Source organism: Mesoplodon densirostris, chromosome 7, assembly GCF_025265405.1.
Source record: "Mesoplodon densirostris isolate mMesDen1 chromosome 7, mMesDen1 primary haplotype, whole genome shotgun sequence".
Taxonomy (NCBI): Eukaryota; Metazoa; Chordata; class Mammalia; order Artiodactyla; family Ziphiidae; genus Mesoplodon; species Mesoplodon densirostris.
In genome coordinates, this window is record NC_082667.1 from 41,633,870 (window position 1) to 41,652,394 (window position 18,525).

At 38.7% G+C, this 18,525-nt stretch overlaps 1 protein-coding gene across 1 annotated transcript in view; it reads right to left on the reverse strand.

The window, feature by feature from the left end:
• FAT3 (FAT atypical cadherin 3) overlaps positions 1 to 18,525 on the reverse strand; it is a 714,507-nt gene that overhangs the window by 120,757 nt on the left and 575,225 nt on the right. The window contains exon 8 of the mRNA XM_060103563.1: positions 16,751 to 16,890. Coding sequence (XP_059959546.1) covers positions 16,751 to 16,890 — 140 coding nt within the window. The remainder of the gene's footprint in view (positions 1 to 16,750; positions 16,891 to 18,525) is intronic.

Genomic DNA, 18,525 nt, shown 5'->3' on the forward strand with positions numbered 1-18,525 from the left:
CCTCTCTCCCTCTCACCTGCCTTTGGTAACCACAAATCTGACCTCTTTTTCTATGAGTTTGTTTATTTGTTTGCTTTTGCAGTATAGTTGACCCACAATACTATGTTAGTTCCTGGTGCACAAATAGTGATTCCATATTTCCATTATATATATTTTAATTGTTTGGAAAAGCTAGGTCTTCTCTTTGTTCTCTTCAGGATTTTCATGGCTATTCTTTTATTGCAGTATGCGAGCCTCTCACTGTTGTGGCCTCTCCCGTTGCGGAGCACAGGCTCCGGACGTGTAGGCTCAGCGGCCATGGCTCACGGGCCTAGCCGCTTTGCGGCATGTGGGATCTTCCCGGACCGGGACACGAACCAGTGTCCCCTGCATCGGCAGGCGGACTCTCAACCACTGCGCCACCAGGGAAGCCCTTCATAGCTATTCTTGACTGTTGTTCTTTTTTTTTTTTTTGTCTTTATTGAATTTGTTACAATATTGCTTATGTTCTATCTTTTGTTTTTTTGGCCATGAGGCATGTGGGATCGTAGATTCCCTACCAGGGATCAAACCCGCACCCCCTGCATTGGAAGGTGAAGATTTAACCACTGGACCTCCAGGGAAGTCCCAATTGTTGTTCTTCTAAATTAACTTTATAATTAACTTCTATAGCACCTGACAAAATGATAGCATTTTAAACTGGGGTTATGTTAAAAGTACAGGATAATTAAGGAAGAACTAATTTCTTCATAATGGAGTCTTCCTATTCAAGAACATAGTTTGTCTTTTTTCATTTGTTCATATCTACTATTTTGTTTTTCAAGAGTGCTTTAGTTTTCCTCAAATAGGTTTTGAACACTTTTAAAGTTTATATATGTGCTAACCTAAATGGGTTCTGTTTCATTACACTTTTTCACTGGCTTTTTTTTTGGGGAGGGTGAGCTATATATGGAGGCCATTAATTTTTGTATGTTAAATTTATAACCTGTTATTTACTAATTTTCCTATCATTTGAAGTAGTTTTTCCATTCCCTCCTTGGAGCTTTGCAGATATATAATTACACTACATGCAAATAGAGATCAGTCTACCTTTTCCTTTATAATTCTTATAACACAAATTGCTTTATCTTAGCTAATTATATTGGCTAATACAGCACAATGTTAAATAGTAGTGGAAACAGTGATATTCTCTTCTTATTCCTGACTAATAAGAAAGCCTTTAGTGGTTCTCCATTAAATAATATGCAAGCATTTGGCTGCATTCTAGAAAATTATTTACTTTTAGAAATAAATTTAGTCAGACCATGGTTGTTCTTATAAATAACTGTACTATCCATCACTTTGGTGGAGATGTGCTTTTTTGAGTGAGAGGAGAAGGGCCGTGCTATGACTTCTGTGCCAGGACGACTTGCCATGGGAGTGAGCGTGACGCGGGGACAAGCTTTGCTTGTAGTTTATGGTAGAAAAAGTTTAGAGAAGTGTGCCTATAGCATTTTGGGTATTGTTTTATCTCCACTGTATTTGGAAAGCCCTACTAGATTCTTTGAATGTCAATTCTTTCCTTTAAAAAGTTCCAGTTAACTTAGTCAAGATGCTAAAATATTTGTGTTCACAGAAACAGTCATATTAATGGGATAAAAGAGCCTTTCCGGCCAGCAAGCCTGCCCTGACCTTCCTGAGGTTTCAAAGTTGATGTGCTCTTGAAAAGCTTGCCTCTTTCTGCTTGCTTTGTCCTGAGCCTAATCTACAGTCCGAACAAGTGTTTCTCTGTAAAAGACTTCCCTTTCCCATTTGCTTTTTATTTCCCACAGTTGGGGCCATTTGTGAGCTCCTGAACCACCAAACAAAGCAAAGTAACTCTCAAAGATGTTGTGTTCAAAATGGTAATTGAAATGCCTAAAGAAGTACAATGGATTCAAAGCAGGAGGAAACCTGAGTGTGGGAAGCCTCTTCAGAGCTGGTTTCAATGCTGCTCACCACAAACACTTTGGGTTTTGCAGGCTCATCTAAGCTCAGTCTGGGTAGATGCCAACTCCAGCTTTACAAAGGCTCATGGCATGAAGTGTCCATGGGGTGAGTTGGAGGGTAAGGCCTCTGTCTTTTATTAGAACCAATTAAATCCTGAATTACTGAAAATTCTGTCCTGCCTCTGTTTGCATTTCAAAACCATACTTAAAACATTCTACAGTTGTGATTTCAAGGATGATGCCTCTTGCATTCTCTCCAAGCTTACAAGTTTTGTTTTTGAATGCCTAAGGAGAAAAATTGTGTGCTTGTTTTCCAGTTTATAAATCTGTACCATATTCATTTCTTAAACTGTATTATCTCTTGTTTCTCAATGAGGAAAATGAGAATCAGAGAAGTTAAGGGATGTGCCCAAGTCACAAGGGCAAGGCCACACTCAAACCTAGGTCTTACGGAGCCAAATTCTGTATGCATTCCATTATACAGTTTCCATGTGCACTTAAATTATATACGCAGTAACTATAAATGTACAAAACATACATGTGAACAAACATGTGTGCAAATATTATGTATCTTGCTCTACAGAAATCCTAATTTACCAAACACATAGCTGACACGACCATTCTCATTTCAGGAACATTAATCATGGGATTATTCTGAACAGAAAGTTCCCTGTTGGGCTTCCCTGGTGGCACAGTGGTTAAGAATCTGCCTGCCAATGCAGGGGACACAGGTTCGAGCCCTGGTCCGGGAAGATCCCACATGCCGCGGAGCAACTAAGTCCATACACCACAACTACTGAGCCTCTGCTCTAGAGCCCGCGTGCCACAACTACTGAAGCCCACGTGCCTATAGTCCATGCTCTGCAACAAAAGAAACCACTGCAATGAGAAGCCTGTGCACTGCAATGAAGAGTAGCCCCCGCTCACTGCAACTAGAGAAAGCCCGTGTACAGCAACGAAGACCCAATGCAGCCAAAAATAAATAAATAAAATACATACATTTATATATTAAAAATAAAGTTCCCTGCTGCCTTTAAAATTGGAATCCGTTATTAAGAATTGATTTATTCATAAGTTGTCAGGCATGGATCTATCACATTCAGTGAGATTTTATCATTATTATTTTTTTAACAGAAAGTCTCACAGTAGAGTTGGTTTGCTGCCTTATTTCATCTATATAATTGCACTTGTTACAGCATTGTCTTAGCCTAAATATACAAGGAAGCTTTGGGCCACTGCCTTTTTCACCTGCTAAGAGGGAGATGATGTTAAAGGAAACAAAAGAAAACCCTTGATGAGGGTGTCCCTTGAAAGCCCCTGGATCCAGGGATCATGAAGCAGCATTAGCAAAAGTGATTTGTTTCTACCCTCCACCTCCTTTTAAGCAGGTGCAAAAGACAAAATCCAAATCTTCAAGGTAAAGTCTGCTTTTTAAGGAAGGAGGCCAGTTAGGAACTCCCAACATCACCTAGAGATAAGAGAGGAATGGAATCCCCATGGCCGTCAAGGGCAAGGCTAACCCAGGAACACACATCACAGACCTCCCAGCCCCAGAGAATAGGGACCCGCTGGCTGGAAGACTTAGTGGCCCATCTAAATTAACTGCCTTGTGGGGCTTAAGAAATGTGGAAATGATCTGAAAGAGAGTTTTAATCTCAGGTTTGGCTGTGGAGCATACAAATACAAGCTGATTTTTATATCTTTATAAATCAAAGCAGGACTTGAATAAGAAAAGCATATGAAAATCACAAAAACATGTATCATAAGTCCCTGAATAAAATCGATGTAATTTTTAGATTATTATTTGGGCATGAATATCTCTGCTGCCTTTCATGAATAACAGTAAAATCCACACACATAATATTTTATAGTTAGTAGGTATATTATTACAGTTTTAAGTTGAGAAAAGACTACAATAATAAAACCTACATGTGTCTGACACGTCACAGCTCTCATATCGCATAATATCTTATTTATTCTTACAATAACCCATGAGGTATGTAAGATCTTACTCGCATTATGTTGTAGAAACTGAGTCTCACAGAGATAGAGCTTCCTTCTGTCGTAACACAGTCAACCATTGGTTAAGTGCTGACTTTGAACCTGGGTCACCTGATTCAGGGTCAGTGCTCCTTCCACTAGACTAAATACTTCCCCTAATGAATTAAGCTGTATATTTTATATACATAGACATGTAAGGGAAAGTTCCTAAGATGGCTTCTGATTTTTTTTTTTTTTTTTTTTTTGCAGTACGCAGGCCTCTCACTGTTGTGGCCTCTCCCGTTGCAGAGCACAGGCTCCGGACGCGCAGACTCAGCGGCCACTGTTCACAAGCCTAGCCACTCTGCGGCATGTGGGATCTTCCTGGACCGGGGCACGAACCCGCATCCCCTGCATCGGCAGGCGGACTCTCAACCACTGTGCCACCAGGGAAGCCCGAGATGGTATCTGATTTTGAGAAGGAAGAAGTGGGTTTGTATATCGACCTGTGTACACCTAGGGTGGCCACCTAACCTGTCTGTGCCTCAGTTTTTCACTGGAAAAATGAATGTAATGATAAAACTTGATTTAACTACTCCCTGAGTGTCAGGGAAATGAAGCTTAGAATGAGGCTTGTTAAGTGTTATTATGCAAATAACAGGTGTTATATATTAATTTTCATCTCTTGGTCTTTTGGATGAGCCAGGCTCTAGATTTATTTAAATTTGCAATGAAGATGCAGCGGCTCATATGGGTTTGGTAGATACATGGGGGAAGTTGTTAAAATTTGTCATTTCTCATACTTGGTAGTGTGTGTCTCTGTAGCTCATAAGCTCAGTGGGTGGAAGGGAGGGCTATAAAGAGGTTGGGGTATTTTGCTCTCTTCCTAGCATGTATGACCAGCTATGAAACATTCTAAGGGCCATAGGTGGTGCCATGTTTATGGGGCAACCACTTAAAAGAATGTCCCCCTCATAACTAGTAGAGCCAGATGAGTGTCTCTTCCTGCCTTAGAATAGGTAGCAAAGATTTAATCTTACTTTTGCGAGGTAGCACAGTGTAGTGGTTGAGAGTGCAGAGTCTCTAGAATCCAACTGACTACATCTAAACCCTGATCTACTCAAGTTACTTAACCTCGTTTTGCTTCAGTTTACTTATGTGTAAAATGGGGATGCCAACAGGGGATTCTTTTCCTATTTCCAACGTAATAAACTATCACAGATTTAGCAGTTTAAAATAACACCCATTTATTATCTCCTAGTTCTACAGGTCAGAAGTTTGAGCATAGTGTGGCTTAGAGTCTCATAAGCCTGAAATCAAGGGGCCATCAGAGATGTGTTCCCTTCTGGAAGGTCTGGGGATGAATCAGTTCTAAGGTCACTCAGGTTGTTGGCTGCATTTAGTTTCTTGAGGTTAAAGGCCCGAGGTCCCTACATTTTTGCTGGCTGTCAGCAGGATCCTCTCTCAGATCCTTAAGGCTGCCTACATTCCTTGCTGTGTTACATCTTCCATATTCAAACTAGCAAAGATGTTTCAAATTCTCTCATATTTGGAATCTCTGACTTCCCCTTTGCTGAATCTCTTCCAACTCCAGCTGGACAAAATCATCTGCTTAAGGGCTCATGTGATGAGACTGGGTCCACCTAAATAATCAAGGAGAGTCTCACTATCCTAAGATCTGCATCCTTAATTACATCTGCAGTGCCCCTTTTGCCATGTAACATATTTACAAATTCTGACGACTAGGAGAACATAGACATCTTGGGTGTGGGACAGGGGTGCATTCTGCCCACCACAAATAGTACCTGCCTCATGGAGTAATTGTAAGAGTTAAGTGAGTTTGTTTGCTTTTGAATATAATATAAACACTTGGGTTTTTAATCTATTTTAAGTGTTTCAGTCCATTATAATAATTATTCTTTCTGATGCTCAAATTATCCCATCTTTGACCAGTGGAAGGCAGTTCAAGTTGTCTCTTGTCACCTTCTAACAAGATTCCACTCGCCTTTTCTGGCAGGATAAGATGCCCAGGCTCCTGTCCCAGACCTGGAATCAGCTATTTCTATGAGGAATCCTGGTTCCTTTCCATGGGAAATGGTATGTAGAGACCACAGTTTGGGTGCTAAGAGTAGAATCCCTCTTCAAATGGATTTGTAGTGCTCTTGTATGTTTGGACAATAACTTCATCCTTCTCAGCATCTCATTATTCCTGTCCCTTATGAACCTCTGGTCTCACCTGGATGTTCCCACTTGCCCTCTTATTTATAACAGCCAGTGTTCCTGTGATTCCTCACTTTTCCACCAACCAGACTGTCCCACTTCTCTTCATTCTTTTATTCTCCTCATCTAAGCCAGACACCCTTGCTCATCTCTGACCTTCTATGACATCAAGTGGGGAATACTTCCATAATGCTGAAGAATAGTGGTACCCTTTTTCACAGATTATTTCTACTTTTTAAAAATTTCTTGAAGGGAGCTAACTTCCTATTTGCTATCCAGGGCTTTGGTAGGCAAACTTAACTCTTTCTTAACCCAGAACAACAGTGCTTTGAAACACCATGGCAGCAGCCAGCCCAGTCACCAGAGCAGGGAGGCATCAGAAAACCAACAACCCCCTCAGGTATGTATGTTTCCTAGGAAGCCTGGGTGGCTGCATGTTGAAATTTTTAACTAGAGTTTCTGAGTAATGAAAATATTGAGGAGTTTGTTTACCTTAACCATTTTTGAGCCACTTACCCATTTAAAAACATGATAAGTACTAAGGGACTACTCTCTGAAAAAATATACATGCACACCAAAATATATCAACAATTTCATAAGCTTCAAGGATCTGCCAGGGACTCAAACTACCTTGGAGAGTCTAATTTGTTTGCACAACTAGGTTCTGATTTGCCCCAGCTTGTTGGAAGCAGCTGGATGTGGAGGTTGGGAGGGGGTGTGGACAGAAGGGAACATAGCTGGAACCAGGGTGTTGGTTTTAAATTTCTCCACTCAACATTATTCATGCTCTGGTCTAGACCAATGAATGTTATTTCTGGTGCCAGTCATGAATTATTTGCTACCACTCCACAATATGATATATGTAGAAATTGGAAGTCAGCTCTTAATAACTTGGGATAATTCTTGGAATACAGAAAGCACTCAAAAATGTTGGCTGGTTTTAGGCAAAGAAAAGACTGTCAAAGAGCTGTCAAATGTGGCCAACCCTGGAGGGACCATCAGGAACCAGGAAAAGCCCACTAACATACTCTGGGTCTTGTGTGCTTACAGAGCCCTTGAAAATTTCTATATGGTTCATCAGCATTGACAATGCTTTAATGGATCTTCTCTCACTTTCTACCCCAAGACTAGTCAGATGGTTTCCAAGATGGTTCTCCACTAAAGGTTTGGGATGCCACACTGGATAATCCCTTTTTCAGAGCACTGTCTCAGGCACTCACTTATCTCTCACAACAACCTGTGGGGCAGTCCCCATGATACAAATGCTCAGAGAGGTTAAGTGATAATAGTAATAATAATAGCAGTAGTAGCTAATATTTATTGAGCACTCATTACATTTCAACCTCTTGCTATTATTTATTTAATTTATTTAATTTATTATTTTATTAAGCAGGTTCTTATTAGTCATCGATTTTATATATATCAGTGTATACATGTCAAACCCAATCTCCCAATTCATCACACCCCTACCCCCACCCCCCTCTGCTTTCCCCCCTTGGTGTCCATATGTTTGTTCTCTACATCTGTGTCTCAATTTCTGCCCTGCAAACCAGTTCATCTGTACCATTTTTCTAGGTTCCACATATATGCATTAATATGCGATATTTGTTTTTCTCTTTCTGACGTATTTCACTCTGTATGACAGTCTCTAGACTCACCCATGTCTCTACAAATGACCCAGTTTCGTTCCTTTTCATGGCTGAGTAATATTCCATTGTGTATATGTACCACATCTTCTTTATCCATTTGTGTGTTGATGGGCATTTAGGTTGCTTCCATGACCTACCTATTGTAAATAGTGCTGCAATGAACATTGGGGTGCATGTGTCTTTTTGAATTATGGTTTTCTCTGGGTATATGCCCAGTAGTGGGATTGCAGTGTCAAATGGTAATTCTATTTTTAGTTTTTTAAGGAACCTCCATACTGTTCTCCATAGTGGCTGTATCAATTTACATTCCCACCAGCAGTGCAAGAGGGTTCCATTTTCTCCACACCTTCTCCAGCATTTGTTGTTTGTAGATTTTCTGATGATTCCCATTCTAACTGGTGTGAGGTGATACCTCATTGTAGTTTTCATCTGCATTTCTCTAATAATTAGTGATGTTGAGCAGCTTTTCATGTGCTTCTTGGCCATCTGTGTCTATTTAGGTCTTCTGGGCATTTTTTGATTGGTTTGTTTGTTTTTTTTAATATTGACTGCATGAGCTGTTTATATATTGTGGAGATTAATCCTTTGTCCACTGATTCATTGGCAAATAGTTTTTCCTATTCTGAGGGTTGTCTTTTCATATTGATTGTAGTTTCCTTTGCTTTTCAAAAGCTTTTAAGTTTCATTAGGTCCCATTTGTTTATTTTTGTTTTTATTTCCATTACTCTAGGAGGTGGATCAAAAAGATCTTGCTGTGATTTATGTCAAAGGGTGTTCTTCCTATGTATTCCTCTAAGAGTTTTATGGTGTCTGGTCTTACATTTAGGTCTCTAATACATCTTGAGTTTATTTTTGTGTATGGTGTTAGGGAGTGTTCTAACTTCATTCTTTTGCATGTAGCTGTCCAGGTTTCCCAGCACCACTTATTGAAGACACTGTCCCTTCTCCATTGTATATCCTTGCCTCCTTTGTCATAGATTAGGTACTATAGGTGCATGCATTTACCTCTGGGCTTTATATCCTGTTCCATTGATCTATATATCTTTTCTTGTGCCAGTACCACATTGTCTTGATTACTGTAGCTTTGTAGTGTAGTCTGAAGTCAGGGACTCTGATTCCTCCAGCTCCATTTTTTTCCCTCAAGGCTGCTTTGGCTATTCAGGGTCTTTTGTGTCTCCATACAAATTTTAAGATTTTTTGTTTTAGTTCTGTAAAAATTGCCATTGGTAATTTGATAGGGATTGCATTGACTCTGTAGATTGTATTGGGTAGTATAGTCATTTTCACAATACTGATTCTTCCAATCTAATAACATGGTATATCTCTCCATCTGTTGGTATCATCCTTAATTTCTTTCAACAGTGTCTTAATAGTTTTCTGCATACAGGTCTTTTGTCTCCCTAGGTAGGTTTATCCCTAGGTATTTTATTCTTTTTGTTGCAATGGTATATGGGAGTGTTTCCTTAATTTCTCTTTCAGATTTTTCATCATTAGTGTATAAGAATGCAAGAGATTTCTGTGCATTAGTTTTGTATCCTGCAACTTTACCAAATTCGTTGATTAGCTCTAGCAGTTTTCTGGCAGCATCTTTAGGATTCTCTATGTATAGTATCATGTCATCTGCAAACAGTGACAGTTTTACTTCTTTTCCAATTTGTGTTCCTTTTATTTCTTTTTCTTCTCTGATTGCCATGGCTAGAACTTCCAAAACTATGTTGAATAATAGTGGTGAGAGTGGACATCCTTCTGTTGTTCCTGATCTTAGAGGAAATGCTTTCAGTTTTTCACCATTGAGAATGATGTTTGCTGTGGGTTTGTTGTATATGGCCTTTATTATGTTGAGGTAGGTTCCCTCTATGCCCACTTTCTGGAGAGTTTTTATCATAAATCAGTGTTGAATTTTGTCAAAAGCTTTTTCTACATCTATTGAGAAGATCATATGGTTTTTATTCTTCAGTTTTTTAATATGGTGTATCACATTGATTGATTTGCGTATATTGAAGAATCCTTGCATCCCTGGGATAAATCCCACATGATCATGGTGTACGATCCTTTTAACATGTTGATGGATTCTGTTTGTTAGTATTTTGTTGAGGATTTTTGCATCTGTATTCATCAGTGAGATTGGTCTGTAATTTTATTTTTTTGTCTTATCTTTGTCTGGTTTTGGTATCATGGTGATGGTGGCCTCATAGAATGAGTTTGGGAGTGTTCCTTCCTCTGCAATTTTTTGGAAGAGTTTGAGAATGATGGGTGTTAGCTCCTTTCTAAATGTTTGATGTAATTCACCTGTGAAGCCATCTGGTCCTGGACATCTGTTTGTTGTAAGATTTTTAATCACAGTTTCAATTTCATTACTTGTGATTGGTCTGTTCATATTTTCTATTTCTTCCTGTTTCAGTCTTGGAATGTTATACCTTTCTAAGATTTTGTCCATTTATTCCAGATTGTCCATTTTATTGGCATAGAGTTGCTTGTGGTAGTCTCTTAGGATGCTTTGTATTTCTGTGGTGTCTGTTGTAACTTCTCCTTTTTCATTTCTAATTTTATTGATTTGAGTCCTCTCCCTCTTTTTCTTGATGAGTGGCTAATAGTTTATCAATTTTATTTATCTTCTCAAAGAACCAGCTTTTAGTTTTATTGATCTTGCCTATTGTTGTCTTTGTTTCTATTTCCTTTATTTCTGCTCTGATCTTTATGATTTCTCTCCTTCTGCTAACTTTAGGCCTTTTTTGTTCTTCTTTATCTAGTTCCTTTAGGTGTAAGGTTAGATTGTTTATTTGAGATTTTTCTTGTTTCTTGAGGTAGGCTTGTATAGCTATAAACTTCCCTTTTAGAACTGCTTTTGCTGCAAACCATAGGTTTTGGATCATCGTGTTTTCATTATCATTTGTCTCTAGGTATTTTTTGATTTCTTCTTTGATTTCTTCAGTGATCTCTTGGTTATTTAGTAACGTATTATTTAGCCTCCATGTGTTTGTGTGTTTTTCCTTGTAATTGATTGCTAATCTCATAGCGTTGTGGTCAGAAAAGATGCTTAATATGATTTCAATTTTCTTCAATTTAATGAGGCTTGATTTGTGACCCAAGATGTGATCTATCATGGAGAATGTTCCATGCAAACTTGAGAAAAAAGTGTAATCTGCTGTTTTTGGATGGAATGTCCTATAAATATCAATTATATCTATCTTGTCTATTGTGTCATTTAAAGCTTGTGTTTCCTTATTAATTTTCTGTTTGGATGATCTGTCCATTGGTGTAAGTGAGGTGTTAATGTCCCTCAGTATTACTGTGTTACTGTCAATTTCCTCTTTTATAGCTGTTAGCAGTTACCTTATGTATTGAGGTGCTCCTATGTTGGGTGCATATATATTCATAATTGTTAAATCTTCTTCTTGGATTGATCCCTTGATCATTATGTAGTGTCCTTCCTTGTCTCTTGTAACATTCTTTATTTTAAAGTCTATTTCATCTGATATGAGTATTGCTATTCTAGCTTTGTTTTGATTTCCATTTACATGGAATATCTTTTTCCATCCCCTAACTTTCAGTCTGAATGTGTCCCTAGGTCTGAAGTGGGTCTCTTGTAGACAGCATATATATGGTGCTTGTGTTTGTATCCATTCAGCAAGCCTGTGTCTTTTGGTTGGAGCATTAATCCATTTACATTTATGGTAATTATCAATATGTATGTTCCTATTACCATTTTCTTAGTTATTTTAGCTTTCTTTTTCTAGGTCCTTTTCTTCTTTTGTGTTTCTCACTTAGAGAAGTTCCTTTAGCATTTGTTGTAGGGCTGTTTTGGTGGTGCTGAATTCTCTTAGCTTTTGCTTGTCTGTGAAGCTTTTGATTTCTCTGTTGAGTGTGAATTATATCCTTGCCAGGTAGAGTAATTTTGTTTGTAGGTTCTTCCCTTTTGTCACTTTAAGTATACCATGCCACTCCATTCTGGCTTGTAGAGTTTCTGCTAAGAAATCAGCTGTTAACCTTATGGGAGTTCCCTTGTATGTTATTTGTCATTTTTCCCTTGCTGATTTGAATAATTTTTCTTTGTCTTTAATTTTTGCCAATTTGATTACTATGTGTCTTGGCATGTTTCTCCTTGGGTTTATCCTGTATGGGACTCTCTGCATTTCCTGGACTTGGGTGGCTATTTCCTTTTCCATGTTAGGGAAGTTTTCGACTATAATCTCTTCAAATATTTTCTCGGGTCCTTTCTCTCTCTCTTGCCTTTCTGGACCCCTATAATGTGAATGCTGTTGCATGTAATGTTGTCCCAGAGGTCTCTTAGGTTGTCTTCATTTCTTTTTATTCTTTTTTCTTTAGTCTGTTCTGCAGCAGTGAATTCCACCATTCTGTCTTCCAGGTCACTTATCCGTCCTTCTGCCTCAGTTATTCTGCTATTGATTTCTTCTAGTGTATTTTTCATTTCAATTTTGTGTTGTTAATCTCTGATTGTTCTTTAATTCTTCTAGATCTTTGTTTAACATTTCTTGCATCTTCTCTACCTTTGCCTCCATTCTTTTTCCGAGATCCTGAATCATCTTCATTATCATTATTCTGAGTTCTTTTTCTGGAAGGTTTCCTATATCCACTTCATTTACTTTCTTTTCTGGGGTCTTATCTTGTTCCTTCATCTGGTACATAGCCCTCTGCCTTTTCATCTCGTCTATTTTTCTGTGAATGTGGTTTTTGTTCCACAGGCTGCAGGATTATAGTTCTTCTTGATTCTGCTGTCTTTTCTCTGGTGGATGAGGCTAAGAGGCTTGTGCAAGTTTCCTGATGGGCGGGACTGGTGGTGGGTAGAGCTGGCTGTTGCTTTGGTAGGCAGAGCTCAGGAAAACTTCAATCCACTTGTCTGCTGGTGGGTGGGGCTGGGTTCCCTCCCTGTTGGTTGTTTAGCCTGGGGCGACCCAGCACTGGAGCCTACCCAGGCTCTTTGGTTGGGCTAATGGCAGACTCTGGGATGGCTCAAGCCAAGGAGTACTTCCCAGAACTTCTGCTGCCAGTGTCCTTGTCCTCATGGTGAGACACAGCCACCCCCTGCCTCTGCAGAAGACCCTCCAACACTAGCAGGTAGGTCTGGTTCAGTATCCTATGGGATCACTGCTCCTTCCCTTGGGTCTTGATGTGCACACTACTTTGTGTGTTCCCTCCAAGAGTGGAGTCTCTGTTTCCACCTGTCCTGTCAAAGTCTTGTGATAGAATCCTACTAGCCTTCAATGTCTGATTCTCTAGGAATTCCTCCTCCCGTTGCCAGACCCCCAGATTGGGAAGCCTGACATGGGGCTCAGAACCTTCACTCCAGTGGGTGGACTTCTGTGGTATAAGTGTTCTCCAGTTGGTGAGTCACCCACCCAGCAGTTATGGGATTTGATTTTATTGTTTTTGCGCCCCTCCTACCGTCTCACTGTGGCTTCTCCTGTGTCGTTGGATGAGGGGTATCTTTTTTGGTGAGTTCCAGTGTCTTCCTGTCAATTATTGTTCAGCAATTAGTTGTGAATCTGGTGTTCTTGCAAGAGGGAGTGAGAGCACATCCTTCTACTGTGCCATTTTAAACCAATCTCCCTTGCTATTATTCTGTATATGTAAACTCATGTAATCCTCACAGCACCTCTAATGATGTAGGTACTGGCACCCCCATTTCATAGATGAAGGGACTAGGGTGCAGAGAAATTAAGTGACCTGCACCAGCTGGAGGTGACAGTTAGTAAATAGCAGAGTTGGGATTAGGACATGGATTTATTCCCTACAAAGCCCAGTTTGTCAAACACTATGCTATTTATATAAAGCACAATAATATCCTACATAAAATCAACAACGCTCTTATACTGAGGCCCTTGTCCAGGAGGTTTTTGTAAAGAGGATGTTTGTTCTTGTTTAGTACGTCTGCATCCTTATAACTTGAAGTCCACCAAACCCTTTTACATTCTGTACTCATGCTTGAATCTCAGAGAGGAAAAGGATGTTTATTCATCACCAGATATTGTAGCTCTGAGGCACAAGAATTCTGGGAGAACAGGCCAAAACTGAAGATGAAGGAATGGTTTTCTTGTAGACACAGAGGTCCCTGAGGCTGTGATTTATTTGACATTTGTGAAGTGAAATTCAACACGTTGTTTATGGCTGATTTGAAGCCCATGTCACACCATAATTTATGGTTCCAAATGAACAAAGTAGAGAAAAGTTCCCCAAAGAAAACTGAACAGGTGTTTTGGGGGCTACAGGACATTTCAGTTATATGGTGAAGAATCTCCACTTGATGGTAAATCATTAAGTTTCCTCAGGTCATGGGTTGGAGTGTGCTTTAGTGGTTTCTAAAAGAAGCCTAGCATGACTTTCCTTTCCCCAAATATCCTTTTTGTAAAAATGTCCTTGACACTGAGGGCTTTGACTAATTCAGAAATTGCTCCTGTCAGCACTGCCAGAGGAGCCGTGGCAAATGTTAGCAGAAGCCTGGACTGGCAGAGGCTGGTGGGTCTTCAGGCTCAAATACAGCCAGATAGACAGAATATTGGTTTTCTGATGGTAATAACGATGGTACACAAATTTATGCTTTGGAAACTGTTCTCACTTCTTGAGAAGGTCATAGCCCTGGAGACATAGGGTAACTTGGAAGCTTTTGACAAGAAAATCTCTTGATATCCTAATTTATTAACCTATTGAGCTTGGGCTTGCCAAAGGGAACCTCCAAGTTCACCCCAATTCTCTAATTCCTGAATGGCTCTAGAGACAAGTCTAACTTTACACTAGTCTGAAGTAAGATCAGCAAAAGCAGTATGTGAGCAACGTGTACATTCAAAGTCTTGTAATACATGCTTCCATATTAATTTTTTTAAAGTGGGTGCACATCAGTTATCTGGGTCTAAAACTCTGAACCACTGTGACTTCAGGCATGTAGTACAGTTCCCTGCACATGGTATGAACTCAAGAAATGTTTGTAGAAAAGATGCTGTTGAATGATTTATCATCTGGTCCTAATGAAGTTCTGAAATAAAAGTTTCATAGATAATTTTTTTTGGTTAACATTTATCAGTTGTGTGCTTTGGAGATCCAGCATACCTACCATTCAGACCCTATTGAAAATGTAATATTTACTATCCATTAATTCATTCTAAAATATTTAATATGTATCTATAACATTCTGGGCACAATGAATCACCATTTAATCCCACTGTTATGAAATGCTGGAGAAAAGTCAGTAATGAATAGGGTTCCATGCGTTTATTTGTATTTTATTCAAATACATCTTATGTTTCTAGGTGGTGCTAAAAAGTTGAAGTTGGATATGTTAAGACATGGCTAATTTAAAAAGTCTAATTTAAATTCCCATTTAAAGTGAATTAGCACTAAAGACTTAGCAATGCTACAAGTGGGTTGTTTTGTATTAGTCTTTAGATTGTGTGATTCATGCAGGATCTCAATCCTGGGGTCCTTTCCAGGTATCTCTATCTTTTGAAGATACTCTGAAGCAGTCTGGATTTAGGTAGGGTGACCATACAATTTACTGTCTCAACTGGGGCAACTTTGAGCGTGATAATTACACCAGTATAAATGGGATTATCTCAGGCAAATAGGGTCGCATATTCATCCTAGGAAAGGACATGGGTTGAAAGATCAGGAGTTGATACTCACGGGCTGGCTTATCAAGTACATGTCACGTCCCCTTTCTGGGTTTCAGTTTATTTGAATGAAAAGTAAAAGGGTTGTACTAAAAACAACGCTACGGTTTCCTTCAAACTCTGCCACTTTATGCTTACAGTCTCAAAGAAAAGAGTCTCATCATGTTTTTGAAACAGCTTCAAACTGACAGCTGGATAGACAAACACATAAAACCCTCCTCCTCTCCTCTTTTAAAAACCACACTGTTACAAAAGCTTACATCATATTTGAAATAAATCAACACTTGTTTCCTTTAGGGCTGGTAAACATTTCATCTTCAATACCTGAAGCATTGTGTTGAGAAGGATTCTGAGGCCACATCTGTGCTCAGCAGGAAAAAAACCAAAACAAACAAACAAACAAAGGCCCTTGATCGATTAGTGATGGTTTCTGGGGTCATGGGAACAGAAGAGAGAGGCAGGGAGGGTGGGAGGGGTTAGGGGCTATGTGTGTGTGCCAGTCCTCTGCCATAACTGGCTTAAGGTCTCTGGTGCTAAAATACAAAACAAACAAACAAAAATCTCATATGTAGGGTAAATCTGCTCCATATTGATATCTAAAACTGTATTCATCTCACCCAGAGATTTTTTCTCCTCTTCTTTGTTCTCAGCGCCCTTCCATGAACACTCAAGTAGAAGAGTAGAAGTGATGGTCCTCAACCCTGGCTGCATGTTAGAATCACATAGGACCTCTGGGGATGGAGCTAAAGCTTTATTGGTTTTAACACCCTCCACAACCAGGGGATTTTACTGTGCAGCCAGGATGAAGAACCACTGGCATAGGGTTTGGAACGGGAGATGGAAGTCAGGACACCCAGCTCTCTTGTTCTTTGTTAAAGCTGTGTGACCTTGGATATATTACTTAGATTATCTTAGTTTGTAAAATGAATTTGGACTCAGGCATTCTCTAGCTTTAACTTTCTGTGATTAAAGCACGAGGAGGTGAAGAATATCATGGTGTGTTAGCTCAGACACTACAGATGTCCTTCTCTTTGTAAATTCAAGGAAAGCTGACTTTGTTGTCAAAGAGATAAATGTTACAGGAAATCATTGGGAAACAAATACACATCACTCTTCCATGCATGAACAATCATAATTTCTTGAAAGAGGCAGCTAAGTTATGTAATATTGTTGATAGAATCCTTTGTCTAAACTGTTCTTGCAAATGCTTTTTTTAAAATGCTAAAAATCCATGGACATAATTTACTACTTTCAACACATATTTTAATTGCTTGTACCTCTGACTTTAGCAGACTTCTCAGCATTCCCACTGTTTAGTAATCTGACATCTTACCTGAGTGACAGCAACATTTGTCCCATCGGTGACTTCCACACTCATATTATAGATGGACCTCTGTTCTGCATCCAAAGGTTTTGCAATGACAATGGTCCCAACGCCCTTCTCTGCGTCAAAAGAGCTGTCAAAATTGCCCCCTGACGAGTTCACAAAAACAACATGAAATTAGCATATCTGAAAAGTTATTACACATATTGAAGCATACAGCTTTAAAGGGAGATCTTACATAGAAACGTTTTTTGACAGGCATCCCTATTGCTCAATTTTGTACATCTTAAATGGGACCCTTTGTTTTATTACTTAATTCATATTTCAAAGTACAGCCTCTACAATGCATAACAAATGTCACAAAAAAGAACGTATTGCAAAAATCCCCTCAGCACTAATGTTATAGCAGTGAAGCATAAACTGACTCCATAAAATATTTAGAAAGCTAAAGTCCCTTCAACCTCTTGTGGCTTCTGGGCTAGGAATTTGTAGATCCTTTGCTTTTCCAAAGTATTGATAGATAAATTCTAGGTAAACAAACAGTCCAATTATTATTAACAAAAATTAGTAGACACTCTGAAATCCATTCCAGGATTGATGGTAAACATATGGTTGGTAGAGTTCAGATTCCCTCAATTAGATGTCAGAAATAAAGTTATAAATACTAGAAAATAAGAAAAAGCAATAAAACTGAATTTCTTATTAAAAGTTCTCTCTCTGTAAGTTGGGATATTTATAGAAATATATTTTTGCCATCTTGACAGTGTGAATTATCTTTCTCGCCCCAAAATAGAAAGTTTATGGGAGATTTACAAAATGAAATCTGGAAAGGAGATGAAAACATCAGCTATGGAACATCAACTGATAAAATAATCCATAGAAAAGTTTAGAAAACTTTACTTTTCTCCCCCTGGACTAGGTGTAATCCATAATCTGTAACTAATGTGCCTAAGACAGCATAGACTTTGTGGAAATTACTGTAGGTGTTTCCATCTATGTGAACCAAAGTGTAGTTTATGATCTTTTTCACAATGAAAGATTTTTTTTAAGGGGAGGGAAGATATTGGTATAAGTTCTGGAACGATTTTAATTAAGTATCAGTATATGTTCACAAGCTCTATTCACTTTAGCCTGAAATTTCATCATGTCCACAAATTTTGTTCTTGGACAGTAATTTTATTTAACTACAGCACATAGGGCAATGCATTTACTGAATTTCATATTTTAGAAAAGAAATCTTGGCTTCTCTTTTTTGCATTTAATTTTGATGATCAGTCAACAATATTATATACAGTTTCTATGATATTAGAATTAGAAATGGGCAGATGAGTTAAAGGAAAAGAGAATTTTACCTGAATTGCTAGAATCTGATGTATAATTACACGAAATAAATAATATGGTGTACTTAAAAAAAACCTAGTCATACATATGACCAGGTTTTTCAGATACTTATTGCATGTAGCTGTCATATACACTTGAGATTATTTAATTGCTAGAGAGAACATAATTGCCCTTGACATTTAATTAAAGTTATGGAGATATCTGTGTACCAGAGAATTGCTTGGAGATGATATATTTTTCAAAAATTTCATCTCAAAAAGAGACTCATCTTCCACTTAATATCTTTAATTGATTTACTGAGAAATACTAAATGTTAACTCCAAAAAATGTCTTTTGAAGAACAGGATAAAGAGAAAGGGGAGGAAATCTAGGCTGAAAGGGAAGTAAGCCTTAGGTCACCATGCTTATTTCAAAGGGAATGTTTCATCTCTATAACCACATGC